General features: G+C 39.4%; 2 protein-coding genes across 3 annotated transcripts; one reads left to right on the top strand and one right to left on the bottom strand.

Annotated features, from left to right (window-relative positions):
- Positions 1–392: 392 nt before the first annotated feature.
- On the bottom strand, positions 393–3,539 carry LOC117292154. 2 transcript variants are annotated; one of them, XM_033774090.1, is made up of 2 exons: positions 3,329–3,539; positions 393–2,249 (listed from the first exon to the last, which is right to left on the bottom strand). In XM_033774090.1, exons 1-2 carry the CDS (start codon positions 3,384–3,386, stop codon positions 1,765–1,767), a joined length of 543 nt encoding a protein of 180 aa, XP_033629981.1. In that variant the 5' UTR covers positions 3,387–3,539; the 3' UTR covers positions 393–1,764. The 2 variants fall into 2 exon arrangements, with proteins under 2 accessions (XP_033629981.1, XP_033629980.1); XM_033774089.1 differs by having other exon boundaries at positions 393–2,252; positions 3,329–3,537.
- Positions 3,540–25,171: 21,632 nt separating this feature from the next.
- Positions 25,172–25,783, top strand: LOC117292438 (late histone H1-like). Its single transcript, XM_033774474.1, has one exon. The coding sequence runs from the start codon at positions 25,172–25,174 to the stop codon at positions 25,781–25,783; it is 612 nt and encodes a 203-aa protein (XP_033630365.1).
- Positions 25,784–27,188: the final 1,405 nt, after the last annotated feature.

The raw sequence follows: 27,188 nt of genomic DNA, 5'->3' as shown, positions 1-27,188 counted from the left end.
CGTCTTCTGCATGGTTTGTATGGGGTTCTAAAAGTGCCCTTATCCAAATTACGAGACTGCATAACTTATTATGAAAAGTATTTCAAGAAATTACATTAGCCATTATCCAACGTTTGAAGACACTGAGCCTGCATCGTCTTGAACCAAGCATCCAACACTCTAGTAGGAGGAATTCAATTTAAAGCAGCAACATGCGTCATGGAACTAGCAAGTCTTGAAGGCATTCAAATTTAACATACTCGAAAATGGCTTATTGACAATGGTACATGTAAAGGAAAGAAATCTTTAAGTTTTTTTTTTATTTCAATGTGGTCAAATTGCATGCCACACAAATAATTTATTTTCATTAGCATTTTTAATCTATACAAAATTGAATTTTTATACTATTTACATTCTTTTACAAAAAACGTACTTTATTATCCCGTACAATACGCTCGAAAGAGCTTCGAAAGAAAAACCAACAGGAAGACCCCTGACTCCAGAACTTATCAATTTTGAAATATCAAAGAAACAAAAGTAGAAGATGACTGCAAGGTCCCAGAATTACATTAACCATCTTATCAATCAAACTACATGTACATGTATACCATGAAACAAAATGTTACTGACAAAAAAATTAATCAGTCGCCAGTGCCCTCCCATTTCGTCAGGGCCTTCGTAGCTTAGAGTGACTTGAATCGAAGACCACACTTCATGTAGTCTCCCCTTCAAGACGGTTGCACATCTTCGACAACAAGCCACGAAAGCCTCGACGAAAGGCTTATCAACTTTCAGCAACACCCCTTTCTAATACTGTTTGAATGACTTATAATAATAAGCGAAATAATATGTACATTTAATATATACAAAGTATTCTATTAAACATATCCACAGCTATACAGAAAAAAGTATATATAAATTTTGCTTATTTGGGGAAATGTATAATTTTTAGGAACATGCAAACAGCTGAAGAATAAGATGGGTAGGATTATACAACCGGGTTTGGGAGAGAGGCAAACAAAATTCCCAGAATGTCCCCCTTGCTTCGTGCTTACGCAAAACCTTCTTAGTTAAAATACAAAGTTTGGAGAAAACAATCAATACGGAAGCGAACCCCCTCCAGGAAACTAGGCCTCTAACTACAATATACCTATTATAATGTCCCAGAGAGAAATAGGCGCTCAGAAGCACTAAGGCAATCAGATCAATATTAAGCTCCTTTAAGAGCGAGCCTCTTTGTAAAGCTGGTAAATAGACTCAGTCGTTTTGTATTGACTTAAACAAGGCCAGAACTAAGAAATCACCTGCAAATATTGATGTGAAGGTTTTACTTGTACTCCTAGAGCTCTGCTTATTTGCATGTATTCGACCCCCGGGAATACGCAAATTGCATAGAAAAATTATAGCCTTGGGGAGGGGTGGGGGTACTTTATATTTTGTTGTTGTGTGTTGTTGCAAAGGCTCACCGGGCTTACAAAAACACCAGGTCAAATGCCACAACGGTTTTTGCCAAAGCCTACCGGAGACGAACCAACAAACTCGATGTTTTTGCACAAAATGAAATTCAGCATTACTTTAAAAAACAAAGAAATTTCAAGAATGTATTTGGGCTTGGGGGGGGGGGTAACATCGCACCCGTTTCGTTTCTGCCCCCTTAAATTGAAGAACATTGTTCCCCGATAGTTTAATTAACATACGAAGACCAAAAGTTCGCAAAGCACATTTATTTTGTAATAGTTTATTTTGCATAGTCTTTAAAGTTCAGTTTGGCAAGTAGTAGCAGCTTCACTGTCTCGATTGCACCCTCCTCCTGCACTCCCTCCTCTCGGTGCCAGTAAGTAGGGTCTTGCACTGCTCTAAATCACCCATAATGTCTTCCTGCCATTCGCAGCATTTCGTGAACATGCTCTTGGACGCCTTGGCTGCTGAGCACTTCTCCACACGGCGCATCAGGTCCTTGTATACCGTCTTGCCGTGAACAACAGGGCCGTGAAACTTCATCTTCTTACGGTGGATGACATTGGGTCGCTTCTGGACTTGCATGAGGTCTGCGTTGCAGAAGAGCCCGTTCTCAGCGACCTGCCTGCCGAGCTTGCAGCATTTTCTCGGGGACGTGTGGGTGCGTCTTGGGTACATCTCCTCGGCCAGGGCGACGTCTTCGAAGATCTCTTTCTCCAGATCTTCGAGAGTATCGGCAGGGTCGTCTTGGGCTGGTGGAGATGGCTCTGGTACCGTTACGTCATCTGGGAAGTTGGGTTGGTCAACTTTCACTTCTTCGAGAAAAGATAAAAACATAATAAGCCAAATTAGTTGAGGATTTTGAAAACGAACACACAATGGTTTGATGCTCGTTGGCAATAAAGTTTCGATTATTATGAGCCCCGATTAGACTGGGATGTGGTTTCATAATTAGGCCTCTCCACAAACACTGCATGTAGGCCTATAGTAAAAAAAAAAAAACTAAAAAACAACAACACGAAGACCGGTCAAATTGACTCCAAGTTGTCCAGCTTGCTAATTCAGTGTTGAAAGTCATCCCCATTTCACTTGAAAAACAAAACCATGTTAACTAATGAAACGGCAAGATAACCGTTCACATGCTAGCCATTCACTATAAAGGCAAACCGGCACCATTGAGTTAAACAATCACCTTGAATACGGGTTAATGCACGATCATTGTAACTGGCCCCGACGTGAAACATGTCACGTTAAGAGTATAATTCAGAGGAGAACTCAACAATTATTTGCCCTTTGATTACACATAATCGGTTATTTCAAAGCAACATTGCTCCGAGAGGAGAGAGGTAAATAACCTTATACTAATGCCGAGATCCAGCAGAGGTAAATAACCTTATACTAATGCCGAGATCCAGCAGAAAAGAAAACAAATATTTAAGTATGTGACCATCCTCGTTTCGACGTTCCTATAAACATCCCATATTATTTAGTTCTTTCTCCATGGTACAACTTCGATAATTTTAAGGTATTGTGAAAAGGCCTCACATTATTTGAAAGCTGGTTTCAACGATCAACGACCATCATATTCATAGACACATCGAAAAGACAATTTCTGTATTGAGAATACTCAAACTCGTCCAATAAAATTTGAGTTTTACACTTTTTTCGGCAATACACTTTTGCTAATAAAAATGAAAAGGATGATTGAAAGTTCATTCTTTGCTCTCGACAGGTGCTTCTACTGGCAATGTGGAGTTAAACCATCACCTTTTATAAGGTTAAACTCATCGGTACTCTTACAGAAAAAAAAAACCTGAATGTAAACATGTAGGAAGATATTTCTGATTTCCTCCATGATGTAAATAAATAAAATACAAGAAACGAAACTCACCCGCACGTACGGCGACCACGATTGATGCCAAGCAGAGGAGAGCTAATTGTGACTTCATTTTCGTCTTCTTTCAATCTCTTGAATCACTTTCAATCTCTGCAATTTTTTTTAACTGAGAGTTGTTGATAACGAAGTGTCGAGCAGCTTACGAGTTTCTGAATTCGATCGAGCGTAGTGTCCTTCTGGGTCTAAAGTTGTTTTGCCCAGAGTTTTTATACTATTATTACGTCCCCAGGTCCCTGGTTGTTTATCACCTAACGCACACAAAGCCCCTTTGTGGGAGGAAGGGAAAAGTGTTTACAAGCTTAAAACCGCACTGGTTCTTTCATCTGAACGTCCGGGGTATTGGGTCGACCCCTAAGCCAATGACAGCAGAGTGTTGGGTCACCCCCAGCCAATCACAGCAGCGGACGGCGAAGTGGGTGACCGTGAGAACGTGCCGCCTGGATGTCAATCAAAAAATGAATTGAATTACTCACCGCAAACACTAAGATCTTAAAATGTTTCTTTCAGTTTCTATATTGTAACAACACCGGGGTTTATTAAGACCATAAGACCAACACTTAAAACGTAATCTATTTCAATGGAAATCTGCACGGGTGTGACATTTTTACACCAAACACTGGTGGACAAGACAGTTGCAGCATAGATCAATATGGTTGCAGGCACGAGGTTATATTATGGTTACACCAATCCCCATAATCACTCAATCTTGGGTGTCGATTTCACAAAGAGATAAGAGTTATCTTAACTGTGCACCAATCTTAATTGCTCAGCCAAGTAAGATGTCAAAACACAGCACTGTGGTATACAAAATACTGACATACATGTATGTCAATACATATACATGCGTGTACGATGTGTGCAACTCCCCTAATGTAATGTGGAATGTGGAATGCACGTGTAATTTAATGAATGCATCTTGTTTAAATAATTTTAATAATAACCCTTGAATAAAATGAAAAGATAATCTGGATTATATCGAGCCCTAATTTCCTACTAAAAATAAATAAATTCAAATTTTTATACAAGAATTCACACATATTGTTATACCGAACACCATGTTGCAGAGTTTAGTTCGTACAGTAAAAACTTTCTTGTCGGCCTACATTTTTACAAAAAGACCATTCTGTCGCCCGTGACAACCCAAACACATAGATATTGCACGTAGGCCAAACTTCTCCAGCTAATGTTTATTGGGTTTACAGAGTGTAAAGAAATCTGTGTCGAATCCAGCAATCCAGTGTTGTGTAAGGGCATATAATGGTGTTTCCCAAACAGTTTATTTGCATGACAGTTCACTCCACGTGGTGCCAACGTGTTGTCAACATGTCCACCTGTGTGGACTATATTCTTCCTCATTACAATGCAGAAAGGTTGGGTTACATATTTATTCAGAAACCCTCACACAACCATTGATTTTGCTTATAGTTTAGATGTATTTGTTTCAAATGACTAATTGGGTGTTCAAATATCACAAATGAAACCTTTTTCAGTAGAAATAAGTGCTCAATTTAACGATTTTAGTGTGTAATCATGAAACCACAAGGAAAACAGCAGGGAAATAATTTAGCCTAAGAGCGCGCCTACGATGAGTAACCGGAACCGTGTCCTGGTATAAAAACTGTCCGGTCAGCATACATTACAAAATGCATTCCACTCAGAACTGAACCAGTGCCGATGACTCCAAAAGCCCTACCCAAGCCCAGAATCATCAGTGACCTACTTCACATGCACAAAATATTTTGTTTTTTTTATCAGGTCACAAGCAATACAGCTACTCTCAGCTCCGACCATTACATACCATTGCTGAAGGGCAAGGTATAATCAGGAATACATACAACCAACATGACCTGATTGTAGTCCCAGTCTCTTCTGTTTCTTTGGAACAATGAGGCCACTAATCCCCCCACAGTGGAGCCGGTGTCACCACGTGGTTCGTACAAACCAAAACATGGGGCCACGAGGCGAGGACGCGCCAAAACACCGGCCGGTATTTCGATCTGGTAAAGCAGTTGTCGAGCTGGAGTAAACAGCCGGCCCAGCGTGCAGCTAGATGGATTATGATTGGCATATGGTTTATAAATCATTTTTTGGTTTGAAAAGCAGCTCACAAGATGTGTGTTTAAAGGTCACAGGCAGGTATTCCGTTACCTCGTGCAAGAATGCACCGTTGTTTGTATTGTAAAGAGAACCCTTGTTTCGAATAGTGTATAAGATTTAGCTTTACCTGGAGCTCCATGACCTGGACCTCCCATAAAACAAAAATTGTGGACCTGTATATTTACAAATACGGGAAACTATTTTGAATTGGAGGCTGGGAGTATCACAAAACAAGTATGAGCTGGCACGAATCTTCCGCTTTGAAAAGCGAAAACTAAAGCCCTCTCAAAATTTTTAAAGTGCAATATAAATATTACATTTGCCATAAAACTTGCCAGTCAAAACACCACGTCATTATATATGATTTGTCACTGGCTCCCTGCTAATTTTGACTCGGCAAAGAAATGCCTAAAGCAATACTTCCTGCTTCTAACAAAAATTTGGGCCCAGCTGTTCCACAACGAAGAGTTAAAGCTTGGAACCATTTTGAAAGTCAAGCTCGTTGATTCTAATGGGACTGCGAGATTGACTTTTAACGACCACAAATCTACTTATTACATTCAGCCTGACCGCATTGCGCAAGAAACTTTCCCATGTCACCCGGGGTTAAGAACGTTACTGGAAAGGTTCTCAAGTTCATGGCAACAGAGATCAGTTTATACGTGCACGTATAGCCTCTTGAAAATTCTATTACGTGCAAAACACACATAATGTGACGATGTGACCTACAATCCCATGAGCAAGAACATTATACACGAGTTGCCATGATGTCACAACGAACTTTCAAGCATGTTGATCGACAGCAAAGAAACTTAAAGCAATTCTATAGGCTTGGTAGAGCTGGCATAATAGCCACAGAGAAAAAGTTCATGCTTTGTGTGAACAACCATATTATGCATACAGTATGATATAACAAACCAGTGAAAGTTTGGGCTCAATGCATTGTGTGGGTCAAGAGACAATTGTGAAAACCCCCACGCACAACTTTTAGCATTGTAAACACATTGTCATTCATTTTGGTTAACAACTACAATCAGCTGTTGCTTTTTTATTGGTTTTCAGACAGGCCTACAGTTTCTCGAATATAACTTCATTTCAGAGGGACATATTTACAGACAAAATGGTTCTAGTTATAAACGTCATATTCAGTCGACTTTCAGGCTAAAACTTCAAATAATGTCTTGTACCCAATACCTTTAATTTGGTTGTAACGTACCCATCTTGCACACATCATTGGCACCCCCACAGTGCGTGGTGTTGGATGAAGGTGCTTGAGGCCGTGCGTGATAAACAAGCGGAAAACTAACATTAAAACGAGTTATAACTTATAACTATAAGGTACTGTACACCGGTTTTTGTTGACACCTCGGCCCTGGATGGAAAGGCATCCAAGGCATCCATCAGCTTTTCAACCAATACACCTGCAAACGTGCGGTTAATAGCTATATACATGAATTTCTGATTACCAGTGGAAATGTTCTTCAAATTTCAAAACAGCAAAGTGCAGTTTCTTTTGAGAGTGTGCTAGTGGTTCAAAATTGGAACAAAGTTCTGGAATTGTAAACTTCAGAAACTTGGGTGTTTTAAAGTTTACTGACACCCTTACATAGAGAGAATCAAGCATTAACACCATAGGGTTAAACAAAAAATAAGTGTTGTTGTTTAACACCTATTGATGTAGTCAATTTTGGTATGACAAAACTCATGTTGTCAATTAAACACCAAAGTTTGTTCTTGCATGGTTCTTGCAAGCAGTGTGGGACTACTTTATGGTATTGTTTTCGAAGGCAACATTTCTCAGGACGATTCATCAAAGCTGTATACTAACTTAGATGATAGTGACATTTATATCTAAAGACGCTACTGATAAATAAAGCTGCAACAATGAAGGTAAAAATCAGCCCTTTATATAAGTTTACAGCTTGAATTGAAGAAGATGTAAGGCTTGTAAGGTTTATATGGCATGTTGTGTGGCTATGTAAATAGGTCTATTGGTTGATTACGCAACACGTTGGATTCAGCTGAAATGCCTATAAACCTTGGGCAAGTTTCCAAGATTATTAATGGACTGGACGCTTTGGAGTGGAAAACAAATCATACACAAGAATTTTTGAGGGGCGGGAAAAAAATCTGAAAATAATAATATGACCCACAACGAGAATCCCAAACGGTGCAAGCCCTACACTTCCACCACAAAGAAAGGACAACCCACGTGCTCTGAAACCTGCAGTTCAAACAAACATGGACCGTGAGCGGTGTGCTTTTGGAGTTGAGCCAAAATGAGGGAGGGGCAACCACATGGGGATGTTTACATACGTTGATAGAATTTAATGCAATGAATCAACGAAACATTCGCCCACATTTCTTAGTAATTAAGTTATGTCACAGGTTTACAGGATGCAAGTCCAGGAATTGAAGTTGCATTGCAACTTTTTTTGAACTGGAAAGGTGCCGTAATAGTGACATTTCCGGAACTGTGATGATTTTTGGGAAGAGTAGGCCTACATTCATTCCTAATACTCATAATAACTCAAGTTATGGGATACACCATTGTAAAGCCTAAGCAAACTTTACATTAGAACATTTTCATCAATTAAAGTGAAAATGGTGGTATCGTTAATGTCAGGGATTTTCGCCTCTGAATGTACTTCTTTAGATTGATTACGTCGAAATCAGTAATTATAACATTTTGGACTGAAAATTGTTTATTTTGAATTGTCGGTAATTTTCCCAACATGTAATGTATAGTCAGGGCCTGGCAAGTTCCTCTTTAGATTCAAAGCCACATAAATATCAAGGTCCATGGGAAACTTTTGAAGGGGTACGGGCCCGGAAAAGCCGGGGGGACAGAGATCCGTGATGTACCCATGTGTATCAGGTCTCGATTTCACTAACAGGCTGTTCACAAAGAACTAAAAGATTCAGGATGAGTTTTCCGTATCGCCATTTTGATTTGTTGTGTGACGTCACACTTTTCTAAGCAATTAAGGATAATTGCAGTTACGATCAATCTTAGCTCTTTAAAAAATCGAGCCCTATAGTCTATACAGGTCTATTGACAAACGAATATCTATAAAAGAAATAAACTGCAAGGAAATCGAATCTGATGAAGAAATAGCAGTTGATTAGTTTTCGAAAGTGCAATGAGGAAAATAACTTCTATTCCGGCACGAGTTGGTTAAGTATACTCCAACAAACCGGCGAGTCTGTGGAACGCAATGGAATACACTATACCCTGAAGCATTCAGCGAACTTTACAAAAAGCTTGGTTCAAGTTACTGCAGGCAAACATAGAAAGGAGTCCACAATATTCTTTCCACGAACATGTTTTGAAATGATCGTTAGTGCCACAACGAATTTGAAAAGGGGGTTAGGAAAATGTATTGTTTGATTTGACTCACACGGACTGTCCTGCTTATTATATTACAACTGTGTATTCTTTATACAATTGAGAACTCCACAATGGGACATTCTCTGCGAATTGTACAGATGGTGTAAACAAACTTCAGGCCTGGGTTTTATATGAAAGTTTCACCTTGTGGATCAGTTGCTGACGTCATCCAAGGTCGTTCTTGTTTAGGTATCATGGGTATAGTAACTTCTGCTTGTTTTTTTTCCGTCAGTGCTGTTATGTTTATAAGTCAGCGAGAAAATCCCAGCTTGAAAGAAGGTTGTGATTGATTGACAGAAATTCTTAAACCCACGTTCTGTTTGGTTGGATTCCCATTTCTCTGAGACATTCTTTGCTTTGTTTTCTTTCATGTGGATTGGGGAAAGGGTATTATAAAGGTTTCTAAAGTGGGGATTTAGAAACTGGGTAAAACCAGAACTTTGAGATGAGTTGGGCATGTTAGAAGCCATTTGTGACAGGTATTGGACAAGATTAGGAATTCCTTGCAGCATGAAACACAAAATACGTCAACAACTCAACGGAGTTTTTTTCTTCTTACGAACGAACGTATGGGTAGATGAACAAATCGGTTGATGGAAAAGTTCCAATAACAAAGGAGAGGAGAAGGCATACGTCACAGATTCCTGGAGAGAGGGGGAAGAGAGGTGAACAAGTCATGCAAACTGGGGAGAGAGCTTCTTCTATCTTGATGCCTCCCGCCTGAGGAGCGGTCTTCCTGTCCCCATCAAAAACGCTCAATCGTCTTGAGTTATAGAGATCGATGCAACAAACCTACCATAAAAAGGCAATAATGTATACATGTACATTGGGTTATGGGACCGTTCGATTGCTTTAACCCCTTTCAAGTCCTGTTTAATTTTTAGGATTTTGTTCTGTCAGAGTTCAGAGGGTTGCTAAATACAGTGAAACTAACCCTTCATATTAAAATGTGGTAGAGCTTTTGAGATATCATCAACAATTTGGAGTGGTTATGTACTTAAGGGAAGAATTAAATCCGTAACTTGAACACACTTTCGGAGAAAGTTTCATTTGCTTGCAACGTTTCTCAGATTGAAAGTTGTTTACTTTAAACTTCTCGTTACTTTATACATTTTCAATCTGTGTTCTTTCCTCCATGTTCTTACCAAGATTTCATGGTCACTAACTTCTGCGGTAATTAACCAAAGATATACCCACCTTAAGAATTACAGAGATACGCACCTCAGCAGTCCAGTTTCTTGGAAAAAAACCAAGTCCAAAAGTATTTTGCCACCAGTGAGCCCTAGTGACATCCAAGGAAGACCGAGGTCGTGTTGTGGTTAGGGAGCCCAGATTGCGGTTAGTCAGGGGCGCGTGCCATTAGTGATTGGTGTTGGGAACCTCCACTCAAATTAACTCAATGGTATTGTGATGACAGTAATAATAAGTTTGATATTGGATATTTGACATTCCCATAGGTTTCTACAGCGACTATCAAAGTTGCTTTGTCAACGTGGACATTGTACATTTGACCAACGATATTGGAAATAGGACATTCCCGTAGGTTTGTACAGTTAATGTCTGTACCTTGTACAACGATATTGGATATTGGACATCCGCTTAGGTTTGTTTAGCGAATATCCACGTTGCTTTGTCGATATTGGACATTGAACATTCCCGTGGGTTTGTACAGTGAATGTCTACCTTGTACATCGATATTGGATATTGGACATTCATTTAGGTTTGTTTAGTGAATATTAAAGTTGCTTTTTCGATATTGGACATTGGCATCCATTGTAGAGGTACAGTAAATGTCTACCATGTACATTGGTATTGGATATTGGACGTTCACGTCTACCTAGGACAGCTATATCAAACCATGGAGCAACTAACTTAGGTGTTATTATGCTGGTGGTTTATTGACGTCGACTTGCCTGTCCCACATTTTATTACAAATTACACGGAACATAATTATTAGCTCTGGGTTTCTGAGAGGCACCATAACTTAATAAAACCTTCAACCGGATACAAAAACTATGGCATAGTGTATAGTTTTTTTTTACAGAGTTTAGTTGTTGGAAAATCCAATCGTGAAAACCCCAACGTCAACAAAAGTGACCACGTGTGCGTATAAAGCCATTCCCTGGTATAACAACACAACCGTTGTGTAACAAAAAACAGGTGCTGTAGCAATACACCCAGACCCTGGCCAAATAATAACAGTGGCATTCACATCATAACAATCACTGCTGATCCAAGAATCAAAATTTGCCACTTCTATCCCAGTGTAAAAAAAAATAGGGGGAGAAGAAGGTCCCCGGATGAATAATAATATTACCCTGGGCAATTTGGCTGGATGCCAGAGGAGCATGGGGTTAGGCTCAGTGAGTCACCACAGCTTTCTTTTTCTTTTTAATTGCTACATTTAGGATAACAACACCTGTAGTATGTGGGAAAAGGGGGTCTCTGGATGACGCAGTGGGGTATTACAGGCATTTAACGTTAAAGGCAGTGGACACTATTGGTACTCAAAAAAATTATTGGCATAAAACCTTACTTGGTGACGAGTAAGGGGGAGAGGTTGACGGTATAAAACATTGTGAGAAACGGCTCCCTCTGAAGTGCCATAGTTTTAGAGAAAGACGTAATTTTCCACGAATTTGATTTCGAGACCTCGGATTTAGAACTTGAAGTCTCGAAATCAACCATCTAAACGCACATAACTTCGTGTGACAAGGGTGTTTTTTTTCTTACATTATTATCTCCCAGGTTCGATGACCGATTGAGCTCAAATTTTCACAGGTTTGTTATTTTATGCTTATGTTTAGATACACCACTGTGAAGGCTAGTCTTTGACAATTACCAATAGTGTCCACTGCCTTTAAAGGTAATTGCCAAAGACCAGTATTCTCACTTGTTGTATCCCAACATGTTTGTATAAAAATGGAGAAAAAACATATGAAAATGTTGGCTCAATTGGTCATATAGTTTGCAAGAGAATATTATAAGAAAAAAAACCATTGTTGCATTACTTTGTGTGCTTTCGATGCATAGTAGGGTTCAGCTGACTTCTTTTTTTATTTGAGTGAGAAATTAAACCTTTCTCGGAAACCACGTTACTTCAGAGGGAGACGTTTCTCACAATGTTTTACACTATTGCTCGTAATCATTTCTACCTTGATGTCGTAACCAAGTAAGTTTTTATGCAAACAATTATTCTGAATATTTACCAATAGTGCCCAGTGCCTCTAAGTGCTACCTTTTAGGATATCAACACCTGTAGGATGTGGGAAAAGGGGGTCTCTGGATGACGCAGTAGGGTGCTAATCAAGTGGGTTGAATGTGCTTACATAGCGGGGTCCACTCCCTTGTCGTCCGTTGAACTGGTGGGTGACGCGAAACACCACCACCATTGTACAACCTTTTGAAAAAATGTGGTCAAAACATGATAGGGCGAGGACTTGATGGAAAATATTTCTATAACTGCCCGTTGGCATAACATCTGATGTAAACAACAATTGTAAGCCTTTAGTACACGGTTGACTACATAAGCATGATTGATTTCTATGGTTTGGAAAGGTAACCGACATGTAGGGCATAGCTAATCGAAGTTAACTTATAGGCACTAGGAGTGGCAAAGTGATTTTTGATGATATTTGGTATGGCTATTTCAAAAACGGGAATGGGATCAACAACAACAGTGGAACAATTGTCTAATTCCTTCCCCAGCCAAAAAGTTAGTCAAATAGACCTTTATCATGGTGCGGCCATCTTGAGTTTCTCCCAATCCCATTGATATCAATGGGTGCGTTCGTTTAGCTTTCCTGGGTCGACCCCGGTGTGTGGCGTTTTTTCCCCAGGACGAACGTGTGCCGATAATTACTCACGTTCGTCCTGGGAAAAAAACACGCCACACACCGGGGTCGACCCACCCAATGTTACCAAACCGAGGCTGGAAGAACAAAATAGTCTTGTCCCTAATTGCAAAATGATTGTTAGCATACATTATTTTTATTCGATACAAGGAACATGACAAAGATGGTTCCACATGCTAATTATAAAGTTGTAGCTTTGTTCAGTGAAAGTCAATTGTGTGTAATTTCCAAAATTTTCATTGTAAATAAAGGTGTCTTTCAGTTCACATTATGTCAACATTTTTAATGCACACCAGTCTTGGTAGTGTTTTGGTCACATACCTGTGTTAAAATGAAGCTCTCTGAATGAATGAAAGGATGATAAATGAATGGATGAATGAGTGAACAATTTCAATTGGTCCAACAATGGAGGAATGTTCATCAATGGCCAAACTATTGAGGGAGGAATGAGCAAAATGGCCACACACACTCTTCGAGGGCACCAATCTGTTGTTTACCCACAAACGTGTTCAACCACAAAAACAACATAACATTCCGGCCAGTATCTTCAAATCGAGATGTTTATATTGTATTGTATTGTATTGTATTGTATTTGCTTAGCAGGTTTTTATGCTGAATATGGAAATTACCCTAATTCAGACTGCCTTGGCTATCGCGTTGTATCCTTACCCGTTGTCTAGACAGCTTACGGGAGTGACAACATGACAAGATCGAGTAGGTAAGCTTTAAGACATCTTTGTTTTCCTGATTCTCACAGGCTATTCGCGTTTTTGAGATTATGTCCACGCAGGAAGAAAAATCCGTGGAATACACTAAATGAGTGGCGTTACTGTCAGTGTAACGCTCCCACATTCAAATGTTGAGGGGTAACTGGTACAACTTCTCCTTAAACCATTACTTAATTAAAAGTGAAATGATTTTCAAAATGCTATACTATATCAAATCATGTGCTTGAGTAACCAAGTAAGTTTAGTATTGCCACTAATACTGCATTAAAGCATGGGGAGTATTTCCTTCATCCATGATAGAAGTGATTACCCAAGCGTATTATAGGCCATATACATTCCTTTTTATTTATCACAACTCGCTTTTGTTTTTTTATAAACATTAATTTCCCCATTTTTGTTCTTCGTGAGCCATTACTACAAATCATGGTAAATGGACCATAAAACCATCGACAGTGACACATGAACAAAACAATGTACCGTCCTAAGGAAGTAAAGAGATCCACAAATTGTGTGCCAAATAAATTCAGTGCGAAAGTAGTCAGCCCTGGCCTTTGGTGTCCCTATCGTAACTGGACCCGGTGAAATTTAATGAAACAAGAGAGCCTGAAAGAATGTGTTTTTGTCACAAAATCTATTTTTACCACTCAAAGGCGAAAGGGTCGTGGCTGTATGCAATAAATAGTCCACAACAAACAGAAGTTGACCCTATGACACTGTTGGGTTTCAGGGTGAAAAGGGGTCTTAATGTTTAATATATATAATAAATTACTGTCAGCTTTGGCTGTTCTAAAATGTTCTGGATATAACATATTTCCAATTTCATACATGTTTTATTTGACTTGATTTTTTTTTAGGAGAAACTTTAACCTTGGAAGCCTTTAAGAATCAAACCCGGAATTTGTGTTTACTATCTCAAGAGGAATATATACAGAAAACAATTTCTCTGGAGAAGTGCCATTATATCTTATATCAATGTCTATTATTTTGATATAGAACACATTAAACCACACGAAATCAAAATCAAGCCAAATCAAACCAAGTCGAAACAAACAAACAAACAAACAAACAAACAAACAAACAAACAAACTAAACCAACGTTGTCAACACAAATCAAATTAACAAACTAAACCAACCAACAAAACCCAAACCAAACCAATCGAACCAACTATACACAAACCAAACCAAACCAACCTAGTCGAATGCAAACCAAACTAAACCCAAATCAACGCAAAGCGTCGCAAACCAAAGCAACCAATACGTACCAAATCAAACCAAATGAAACCAAGTCAAACCAAACCAAACCAAACCATGAAAGTCACATACTCCTTAACAACTTGTTCGATTTGTGCAAGGTAAAAAATGGTGTGGCACAAATAAATGATTAAGTCTTCAAGGACACTGCCGGACTGGGAGTAAATACATTTACATTGATCTGTATCTGGCACAAAGCTGCATTTCTAATTAAGTTAGGGTAATTAGGCATACTGACCCCTGGGGAAGCTATATTTACGCGCCATGCATGATAACAATAATGGTGGTATTGTGTTACTCTTTACTGAAAAAAATATAAAGGCATGATGCCTCAATGATTTTAACCATAATATGGACCCTTGCATGTGACGCCATAAGCTCAAACAGCGCACTCCAGAGGTCAATGAAGACCTATCATTGGCTGAGAGTTGTGCGCACGTTTCTATATTTTGAACTCAGCTTCTTGTTCCCAACTTTGGTCTCAGAAACTCAAGACATGCAGCGCTTCTTTCGGATTACGGCCACACTAACCAAATCCCTCGAACAGAAAATAAACGCCTTTCACGGGAGGCCCCTGCATCAAATCCTCGGCCTTCAGTGGCCCCAAAAAGGTATCAAACAATGTGTTTTATGAACCATTAGAGCAACCTTAGAGCGTCGTAATCGCCAAAAGACGCCTGAGATGGGTATCTCCCAAGACAACAGCCTGTATTGCATTTATGCAACGGAGGGGTGTACAACTTGGGCTACTGCCACAACCGATGATACATTTTCATTATGCCCGAATAACCTAAGCCTGCCATCTTCACGTCCACAGCTTAAATCGCACCCTGCGCGTTGGGTTATTACCTTGAGGATCCTTATAATCTTTATAAAAAGGGACCTGGATGTCATCCTGTTGAGCTTGTTTGTGTTTGTTGAGCAAAGGAGCAAGGAGGCAAAGAGCAAGTTCTACTCAATTCAATGAAACCAGACTTTATAATTAGTTCATTCGTTTGGTAACATTTCTAAATATTTTTTGCTAAATCCTCCTTATGTAAGTTCTTCTCAATGCACTGAAACCAGACTATATAACAACTGTTCTTTTTGGTCATGTTTCTTGAGTGAGCACACAATCATCCCCAACGTTTAAACTTAAGCTTTTGTCAGTTAAGTCGAATGTGTTTTTTACAACTCAAGGACATTTTCTGCAAATACATGTCACTTTTGACAATCAAGGTTTGACACTAAGTCACGTATCCATGCCACTTTCTTTAAAGGGTGTGCACAACATTGGCATAATTGGGAGCTTTTGCGACGCTAGGTGGCAGCAGACTTACCAGGTAAATTCATTGTTCTCGGTAAATGTGCGCAAGCTCTTAGACCTTGGTTGGAAACACCGTAAAATGTACATTGGTCCAAAAAATTGATGACGGAGCCCATGCCAGAGCCGGGACCCAAGCCGCAGGTTTTGGCAAAGGTACCCTTTTCGTTGAAGAAGCTCCACTAGCAAGACGGCATGATCATGATGAAACCATCTCAAGGTTCAAGGTTCAAGGTTCATGTTATTTCCACAGTATCAAAAGACAAAAAACAATATCAAACAGCAGTCACAAGAAAACATTACAACAATGAAAAATATCCGTTTCACAACATAGGTTTGAAGAAATAGATGCATAACAATGTTGACACTGCGGAGGGATCCATTTAAGAAGCAAAGCTTGTAGGCAATGGTCCCTTATGACATGCATATGCATTGAGATTATAAAATAATGTCAAGTGAACCGTAGAGGTCCGTGGTCGAGTCGAGCCACCAATGAACAAAATATAACAGCAGGTCTCAATGCATATGCATGTTTACAAAGAATAATTAGTAAACACTGAAACAAACAAATCTCGGTAATTCCCCATCCAGTCCAAACCGAGACTGGAAAGCGAAATGGTCTGCCCCTATTTGTATCAAGCATTCGATAGCTATTAACTGCGGGCAGGGGACACGACCATGACGATGGACAAATTGAAGTGATTATTCACTCATTTGAAATTGATTGTGAAAAATTAATTAAAAACATCAATTTTGCAGATGAAGTGCCTTTAACTTTTAAGTCTGACTCTCATAAGCTTTTAAATCTACAGATCTCAGCTGAACGTCACATTCGATCATGCAGAGCCTGTTGTGATGAGACTCAAATGCAATGAAAGGATTCACCGCAACTAATGACAGGACTTCCCGCCTCCATTATTAGATTGCCCATCAGTCATCGACAACACAATCATATCATACAACCATCAAAGTCACTACCCGTGTGTATAAACACAACATTCAATCACTAGATAGACAGTAGATACCCTCATCTTAACAGGCTGCTCGCTCTGGTTTAAGCAGCTTCTCAATCGTTCCAATTATTTTGGCTACATGGCCAAGTTAAGCCAGGTTAATACCGCCTGCGAATGTAAATGCGACACGAATTTTAAAGTCACATGGCTGTTTTCGCAGTGAATGTTTCGCCTGAAGACGATTCCAAAGCCGAAGCGGTGGTTTCGAAAAGGGCCATCGGTAACCCGCAAAAGCGGCAAAAGAGGCATTAATCCGACCTCCAAGTTTTTCTTTTATCTTGTGACGAGTCTAACTGCATGCAGTTTATATGGTTACTTTTTTTACTCCGGGAAAAATAGTCTTGTTGCAAAGTGAAGCAACTGATGTGCAGTCTTTCACCAAGTCAGTTCCCTGAACTTTCAAGCACTGTCGAAATGTTACTGTTTTCCAGTTAGCTGCCAATGTTGATACTTAGCAGCTGGTGCGACAAGATTTGAGTCGTATCTTCACTGGCCTTGAAACTTCAAGTTTGAATGTTGATACATTTACCAACTTCGATGGTCTTACTATTTATGTATTATTCACAAGAAGTTGTCATTTTAAATTTGCAAATACCGAGGTCGTCTAAATCATTTCCATCATTTCCTCTATTTCCAAACATACCCTCGAATATGTCATCCCCGTTTACATTATAGGCAACATCTCGAACTTGATGATTCAGAAACATGTTCAGAAAATAAACAGTTGTCAAACATTATATCAGCACGTGTTGCGAATGATGGAGATATTAATGCCAGCCACCTTGACTTTTCAACAACAGAAGTGCAAATCATTAATGTGAATCGGATACCCGATATTAAGAAGTTGGTTTAAAGGCACTGGACACCTTTGGTAATTGTCAAAGACCAGTATTCCCACTTGGTGTATCCCAACATAATATGCTTCAAAAAATAACAATGATTTCCAAACCATACCATCGAAAGTGTCAACCCATATTTTTTATTTAGCAACTCGATCTTGACAATGGAGATATAATATCAGCCACCTTGACTCTTCAACAACAGAAGTGCATTAATCATGTTTGGACAATGTCGAAAAGGGGCACTGATGGTAATTGCAATAAAAACAAACCCAAATTGAAAGAGTTTCAAACGTAGGGTAAATAACAGCACGTCATCGTTTTTGAGAGTAAAGATCAAAATAATTGAAGGGAGTTCGTCACATGTGCTATTATTGCGTTGAACAACAGAGAGAATGCGACAAAAACAGGTAACTCGGGAAGTATCAGGTTAACTTATGACAGCGGCTTTACCACACCTGCCCGCCTGCCGACTCTGCCCTGTCAGGACTTCCTTCACAAAGGGGAATCTCAAAGAAGGGTGAACGAGGGTTACAGTTGAATCAACTACAATATAGTGAACAATGCGGAGGATGAAGTAAAAATCACGTGATGTTTGTTCTATTAGAAAGTGCCTAGATATGGGCCCAATTTCATAGAGCTGCTTAAGCAAAAATTTGTGCTTAAGCAAAAAATTCATTGCTTAGTAAAATCAGATTACCGGCCAAGACTCCACTCAATTGTTATGCTAAGTAAACAACAGCTAAATACTAGTCATAAGCAATGTATATGGCATGACATTTTGGCCAGTAACATGTGTAAAATAAGCGAGCTATTTTCGTGCTTAAGCAAATTTTTGCTTAAGCAGCTCTATGAAATTGGCCCCAGGCCTGCGAACCTCCTTTACTGGGGCTTAGCTGCCGCAGTTACATAAACTAAAGATCTTGTACATCAATGTTCATTTAGTTCTTACAAGGCAGTGGACACTATCGGTAATTACTCAAAATATTTGTTAGCATAAAAACTTACTTGGTAACGAGCAATGGAGAGCTGTTGATAGCATAACACATTGTGAGAAAACAGCTCCCTCTGAAGTTTTCGAGAAAGAAGTAACGTAGTTTTCCTTCAAAGTATTTGAATTTTATTCCGAGACCTCAGAATAAGATGTTGAGGTCCCGAAATCAAGCATCTGAAAGCGTGACACAACTTCGTGTGGCAATGGTGTTTTTTCTTTCATTATTATCTCGCAACTTCGACGACCAATTGAGTTCAAATTTTCACAGGTTTGTTATTTTGTGCATAATGTTGAGATACACCAAGTGAGAATACAGTTTTTGACAATTACCATTAGTGTCTGTCTTTAACATATTCAATCTATTTCCAACCACTGAACTAGACACGTGTCTCTAAGCTTCATCTTGTAAAATACTGCACCATGGGTTTTCATCTCCAATAAAGTATTTGAAACTCAACATAAAAACTTCTGAATTATTAAATTGGACAACCTCCAAAATCCACCACAAAACACCTGACAATTTATACATTTTGAAATACTTAAATTTCAGCTCCGACACCCTAGTGTTTTCCCCTAACCCTACCCCCTAACCCCAAATCTCCCTAGTGCATATCACGACATTGGAAACATATAGGGGTGTCGGAAAACAGAGCACTCACCCATGGACTGATTGATTGATTATTCAACCAACCAACAAATAAATTTAATAGAAATACAAGCTTTATATCATCACTTTTGCTGTTTACAAGTAAAAAGAAAAAGCAACTCATAGCTACCGGACATTGTTCTATCAAGTTGCTACGCTATGAACAAAATAATATTGGACGTCATACAGCAGGTGTCCCTGCCAAAGTTTTTGAGGTTAGGTGATCAGGTTCCCGCCCTTGAGTGAGGTCGCTGGGTTACCATGTCACTAGTTCTGTGAATTGTGTTCCCCATCTAGGGACCATGGAAACACCCGTTCAACGGGCACAAAACAACCTTAGAAACGGGTACAAGTTACTGCGCATTACGTCATTGGTTTCGAGGTTGAACATCGAAGCAACAACAAAAATCACAATTTTTGTAACTTCAAGAAACCCATGCAACAAATAAAGTTTCAAACAAAACCACCAAATAATATTTCTCCTGATATGCCTAATATGATAATAGTAACAGTGGATGTCATGCAGCAGCCAGCAGCTGCCCCTGTCAAAGTTTTTGGTTGGGGGATCAGGTTCCCGCCCTTGGGTGAGGTCGCTGGGTTACGGTGTCAATAATTTGTGGTTTGTGGCCCCCATCTAGGGACCATGGAAACACCCTTTCATCGGACACACAAAAAAACTTTAGAAACGGGTACACGATATTGCGCAGTGACATTGGTGTCAAGGTTGCGTAACCAGTGAATAATACAGCCCCCCCCCCCCCCCCGCAGTGACATTGGTGTCAAGGTTGCGTAACCAGTGAATCATACAGCCCCCCCCCCCCCAGCAATAAACAAATTCAAATGCCTAAAACTCAAATAAAATATTGTACGATCGAAGGCAGTTTTGGTACTGACAAAACCCAGTTTCCTCACTTGGTGTATCCTAACGAACGCATGAAGTAACCGACCTGTACACAAAAATAACCGACCTGTGAAAGTTTTGGCTCATTGGTCATCGAAGTTGCAAGAAATAACGGATAGAAAAACACACTAATTGTTGCATAGAATGTTTTCTTTCAGACGACTGAGAAAGACCTAATGTTCAATGGAATGTAACAAAAATAATACTAAAATTCGAAATAAGCTCGAAATATTTGTAAGCACAAACTATATGTAGTTTATCAGATATTGCCTTAGAGAGTTTTAAGGATTTCGCAAAATTCGTATACAGGAAAACATCGTACTTGTAAAGGATGCACGGGTGCTACATAAGCCATGGCCTCTGCGTTGCCGCTGTTCTTTGTTGTTCAACAAAGCCCTTTGCAAAATGAAAATGGCCCTGCCCTCTCAAAGATTCCAGGGCTGTTAGGGCAATGAACATAATTGTGTGTAACACAGGCGAATCACTTGAAATGAACAGAGTATATGCCTAAAGGTGAAACTTTGTGTGATAATAAATAATAAAGTTGTTAACAAATAAATATATATAAATACCTGAAGAGCTATAAATATGTTTTACGACTTAACAGTTGAGGACCCGTGAAAAGCTTCCAATGGAAACGATGTATCCTGGGGATTAAGTACCATCACGGGCATTGTCAAGTTCATGGGCCCGGAGGCTGTGAATCCATAACATGTATTATTTGCAACAAGAATTAGATTTGTTACAAAAAGCATCAAACTGTGACGCAATTGTACGATCTGTTGACAAACCACACAATAATTCAATTACTAGGTTGCTATTTTAAGACCTGGCTTTTACACGCGCAGCCGAACTAACAAAGGATGGGATATTCTTTCGAGCAGGCATTGTATGCAAATGCATTTTTCTCGGTTGTGGGAGAAACTTCTTTCAAATATTATTCGGGACTTTTAATATCGATCTGGAATAATTGTAATATCTGGTTTTGTGCCAGAATAAACTTTGCTATGGGTCAACATCATTATGTCCTTGTCCCAAATAAGAAAAACAACTGAGATTTGACTGATATGCCTAAACTTGCTGTTGATAACTAAAATTGCGAAATCTTAAAAGAACGCGGCAATGTTATCGGTCTTTGGCACGGTAATCTAACAATACTTTGTCTTCTTCGTTATCGCTCACAGTGAAAAAAAAGTACCGATTGAGCTCTTAATGTTGTAATTACCACTGTACTTTCAGACAAAAGCCCAGCCCACCTTTCAGACAAAAGCCCAGCCCACCCCCACATTTTTAACAAGCAAAATGGTAGATAATGAAAAATGACAATGCATGAGTAGGCCTACATTTTTATTCAACTGTGATACTAACAGTTGAATGATTACTGCGATAAGATAAGTCGAAAAGTCCTGTTGAAGGTTTTTTTTCTGACCAAATAATAAATCAAATGAAATGCATTAACAACAACTCAATAACCTAGCCAACTGCAACCATGGATGAAGTGACAGCGTCAGAAAAGTTGGGTGGGAAAGTACAACTTACAAGTATCGGCGTGGCAGGAGATTCTGCACCCCCCCCCCCCTCCCGAGACCCTCGCCCCTAACTACGGCGAACTTTAGAATGGCCCATCGGTCAACTAAATCGCTCTTGCCAAGCTACTATTAGTATAATCACTCGGGAAAGTACTAGAAATCGTTGGATTCAGCGACCTTGTTTAATTTTTGCTGCTAAACTTACTACACATCATTCCGCACATCCCTTGAGAAAACCCAATCTCCTAAAAACGTCAGTGTCAAGAGAGGGCTCACTTCCAATTTAAAAGTTGTCGAAGTTATAGAGAGGCGAGTGGTGAGCGCAAACTCAAGAAAAAAGAAAATACATGTACTCTGTGTTAAACACTCACTTTCCCTTTGCTTTGGAATAATATCTCATGCTTGTTTTGAAAATGCAGTAAAGTATACCTTCGGTATCCAACACAAGTCTCACAAACAATAAAAGGCAATACGTGTAATTAATTTTTGTGCAGATAGCCTGAGTTGCTCCACACGGCGCACTAAGCGTTGAAGTTGGGTGGTCTCGAATGGTTGACGGCAAATTAAAAATAATTCACAAGGGCTCAACAACATGAAATCAGAGACTGACGACTATACGCTAAATCCAACACTTTTAAGGTTTAACAATCCAAATAATAAACCTATTAATGGAAACTGACATCGTAAATCCAATTCAATTTTTCAATAACAAAAATTTGATTTGCACCTGTGACCGAGCTCTCATTTCTATGATGACGTTCTCCCTATTAATTATTATGTCAAATTTTCTCCGTGTTTTCCTAATTAAAATATACAACATACTTTTTCTTACCTTAACTTACTGCCATGATAGCGGCTATATTTTATGGCTCCGGGACGACAGGCGCTTGTCTCTCCCCCCACTCCACTCTCCGTGTGACAGTTACTTCAGTTTTACAAAGAAATATTAAATGTTTCTTCTGGCGGACCAAAGTATCCAGGTCCAGTCTCCGGACAACACCTTCACAAAGAACACAAAGTGCCGAGTTAAATTACAATAAAATGGCGACCGCTACCTAACGTAAGAACGCGAGGTGTCCCGGTCAACTAGAAGTGTATCTTTTTGTGCTGGAGTGTTACGTAAGCAAAAAATGTGTTCTGCACTGCACAAATTGGAGTTAAATACATTGGCTTTTCATTCAGACAATCATTTGTCCCAAAGATTCCTTGTGTCCGAGTTAAAAGAACGTGCGCTTATAAATAGCTATTCACAAAACAATTGGTATGGTAACCAGGTAAAACGGTTACCAACCAAAATACCAAAACGACATGTCGTGCGCTCTGAACACACCCGGGTCAAAATTGACCCGGATCCGGGTCCACCGGGGTGTGACCCTTAATGGTAAGAAGAATGACCAAGAGTATGTGTCAAAATGAAGCAAAATCCGTAGTAAAAATCCTGTTGTTTAACAACTTTCCGGAATTGACCTGACCTAGACTCCCGATTAATGTAACCCGGACATACATTAATTTAGGTGCCGTAAGTTTTTTTTAATTAGCAGACACCTTGTAAAGCACCATTAATTTTGTTTGTTACGGACAACATGGATTTGGACATATTTTTTAACCACTTTCCGGAGTCAGCCTGACACAGAATCCGGGTCAATCCACCCGGAAGTTTTTAAAAAGCGGTAATAATTTGCAACTGGTTTTCCTGGATTAATTTTTTTTATTATTAGCTGACACCTAGTAAAGCACTATTTGTTTGTTTACAAAAGTAGTACGGAAACATGGACTTGAAAAAAACTTAATTTCTTCACTGAACTGGTCGGCTCCGTCCACTCACAGTGAAAAAAACCCAGCCCCTCGACTCTGAAAAGCCATATGCCCCTGTGTTATCCGTCGATCACACAGTAATATCAAACAGTGTCAACAATTCCGTATTAAACATAGAACACAAATGAGTGTGATTTAAAAATAGACTCTGGTAGAGCCCCACCCCTCCTGAGATCAAGCTTTGGCCAACGGAGGGCGCTAATATAAACTCGTCAATCAATTTGCATTATTTTATGCAGCTCGAACAGGTTGAGGCAATCCCCTCGCATACCCTTGCTACATGATGAGTAGCACGCCTCGTGTGTCAGTAAATTAGCATGGTATGTGTAGGGGAAATAATTATAAATAATAATATGGAATAATTATTATGGCTTCGGGGGTTGATTGGTGAATAAACGAATTGAATTTTGTCCATAGTGCAATGCAATACGTACCTGTACATGTGCGTGTGGTAATTCGTGCACGATGTACGTGAACATTGCTACGCCTGTAGGGAAGGTAAAGATGTTTGCATTAAAGGGGAATGCTTGAATTGGAAAGTCATTTTATGCACTCTTTCCTCCAATCAAAGTAAACTAGTGATAGATGGAGAAAATAAGCCGTAGACTAGTGGTCTGGGGTTGTTATATAACATGCATGTACATAACCTGTCCAAAAGTGTGTGTGTGTGCATAATGCGTTTTGCTTTTCCTTTTGCTCCATGCTTTAATCATGTACACTCGTACGCCGTAGGCCTATACTCTACAGATACATTATCATGACATCCCCCATCAATTCATGTGGTGACGTTGAACTTGAGTTCATCGCACAACTAGCATTCACTACCCTGCTACTGCAAGTGCTAGTGTTCGCTAAATTACGGAGACTGCATGCGTGATCAACGCACGTTCAACCATGGAGCATCCATGGTTCAACCAGAGTGTTCTTCATAAATTTTTTTGAACGGGTTATTCACAGGTTTTACCTGCAGCGAGAAGACCATGCTTATGTTTTCTCAAACAGCTAATATCCCAAATTTTCGTCTGGGACGGTCGCCGTATCCGTACGTCGCAGGATATATCAGTTTTGGGACATCCGCAATAAAAGTTACATCATTAATTGAAATAAACTTTTTGCCTTACCTTAAATTTTGCCCCTAAAAACCATCATAATAAGTTTTTGATGGGTACAGGCTGGTACAGTATGAGCTACAGATTTGTGTGATATCAAAATTGTGGCAGGAAACCGTTTAAAAGTGTAGTTAATTGCATGGTTTTGATCGCCGAAAGCACAGAACCGACTTATACACTGCGTGTCAATGGTAACCACCCGACATGTGTCCACATAATTGGGTGATTTCTCGTACGTACGCAACGGAGCTATATATTCGCGTGTGCACTATGGGCTGCAATTTTATTGCGTTGAACGACATCGGCTGTAGTGTTAGCGCATACTTCATTTCTAACTCATATTCTTTCTAGCGTTTCCTTGCTTAAAATGTCTGACGACGATGTAAAACCCACTGTCGAAGAAAAGGAAGAGAAAGCCCCGGCTAAGAGAAAGAGAAGACCATCAAAAACGAGCTCAACTCCTAAGCCGAAAATCAAGGACATGGTTGAGGAGGCTATCAACGCTACCTACGACGCCCGTAATGGGGCTTCACTTCAGGCCATCAAAAAATATCTGTCCATGAACTTCGGCTTAGAAAAACCCACTTACATTCGCAGCGCCCTAAAGAGGGGCGTGGCCTCCGGAGACTTTATCCAAGTTAAAGGGGTTGGTGCAAGCGGCTCTTTCAAGGTGAACTCAACAGTGACTGACAAAGCTGCAGACAAGACCCGCAGACAAAAGGACTCTGAACAAGCTAAGATGGCCAAGTCTCAGAAAACCGAAAAGGAGGCTCAGCGAATTGCCAAGAGGATGAAGAAAGCGCAGAAAGAGAGAGAGACAAAGAAAGAGGCTCCACCGAAGGCAGCTAAGAAAATCAAGAAGGTCAAGCCTGAGAAGCGAGTCAAGACCCCCACCAAGAAGGTGGAGAAGACGGTGGAGAAGAAGAAGAAATCTGTGAAGAAGTCGCCTAAGAAAGCCAAGAGAGGCTCGGCCAAGTGAACAACTCGATTCACAACTCGGGCTCTAGCCATAGAGCCCCCACATATTCAAAAAGAGATGATTACCAAGACTGTTTTTACTGTGTGATATTTGTGTCGTGTTTTTAATAATCAGATACATCTCCCGAAATTTACCGACTTTTATAAATGCATGTCTCATACGAGGAAATTTTTAAACAAGTCTGACAAGAGCTAAATTTTACAGACGTTGGTGTCTAATAATCCCCTTATTGTTTTAAATTACTTATTTGAACCAATCCCCTCCCCAGTAAGGCCCTTTTCAACTTAAAGTTCCATGCCTTCACATTTGAATAGTAATGCCCCCCCCCTGACCATTACATATATTATTAAAAGTATTTGATTATACGAAATAATAAAGAGACATTAAAAAAGAAAAAACTAAAAAAGAAATAAAATTTATTCACAAGCAATAGTTTCCTGCAACATTTACATACAAATCGGGGATGTATTTTCAAGTTATGTCTGAAGTATGCCTAGTGAATGAAAGGATAGCTGTTTTTTTTCTCTCGCCAGGAAAACATAATTGACCTACTTCTCTAGTGCTGAGAATACCTTTTCACAGTAAAGCGTAGAAGCCTCTTGAAACATATAATCACTAATTTAAAGGGGTTATTGAGGGGCAACATTACATAATTTGTTCAACATGCTCCCTCAACATTGTTCTTTGTCTCGGACTACTGTGAAGAACATTCAGTAAGAATAGATGAACTATACTCAAAACAAACTGCTCAATAATGTCACTCAAGTACAACCAAATACTCACAACCAAGTACTAGACATTTTATTAGAATACATGTACATGTTTTGCTCACTAAACTAGTACCATGTATATTATTGGATTAATTAATTAAACTCGGCCAAGTGATAATAAATAGAGAAATGTTAATTACATTCTTGTACTGCCATGTACAACTCAAAGGACTTTGCAAAGGAATCTTATATGAGCCATTTTGGAACATGTTTATGGTGAAATGCGCATATAATTAGTAATATTCTATTTCAGATAAGTTGGAATTGACCAGTAGCTGAAGTTAGTTTTGATAAAACCTTTACAATATCACAAAAGAAACACAGAATTAGTACACTTTAATAATAAGGCATATCTTTTGACTAAAAAATATTATTCGCATGTTTTAAAGTCAAATGAACACAAATTGCAACAAAACAATCTCTCATATAGCTAGTAACATATATATACTATTCTAGATAAGAAAAAGTGTTAAATCTGTGAAAAAATACCTGTAGGCAAGTTACTCAGGAGGGATTCGAACCCGAGACCTTTGCTAAAGCAGATGTCTTACCACCAGGTCAACCGGATGTGCATGTTCAGCCACGTAAGCTTCAAATCCCATGTTTTCACAGAGTGATTTGCCTGTGATTTTTCT

Source organism: Asterias rubens, chromosome 7 (genome assembly GCF_902459465.1).
Source record: "Asterias rubens chromosome 7, eAstRub1.3, whole genome shotgun sequence".
Lineage (NCBI taxonomy): Eukaryota > Metazoa > Echinodermata > Asteroidea > Forcipulatida > Asteriidae > Asterias > Asterias rubens.
The sequence above is the reverse complement of the archived record's forward strand: the minus strand, read 5'-3'. Positions and strand labels throughout refer to the sequence as shown.

What these genes read in the sequence shown, in the direction of transcription:
- LOC117292438 (XM_033774474.1), top strand. Translation starts at nt 25,172, where the DNA reads ATGTCTGACGACGATGTAAAACCCACTGTCGAAGAAAAGGAAGAGAAA.
- LOC117292154 (XM_033774089.1), bottom strand. Translation starts at nt 3,386, where the DNA reads ATGAAGTCACAATTAGCTCTCCTCTGCTTGGCATCAATCGTGGTCGCC. An exon ending in CGTGGTCGCCGTACGTGCGG is followed by an intron (nt 2,253 to 3,328) that starts GTGAGTTTCGTT and finishes CTTTTCTCGAAG; the next exon opens with AAGTGAAAGTTGACCAACCC.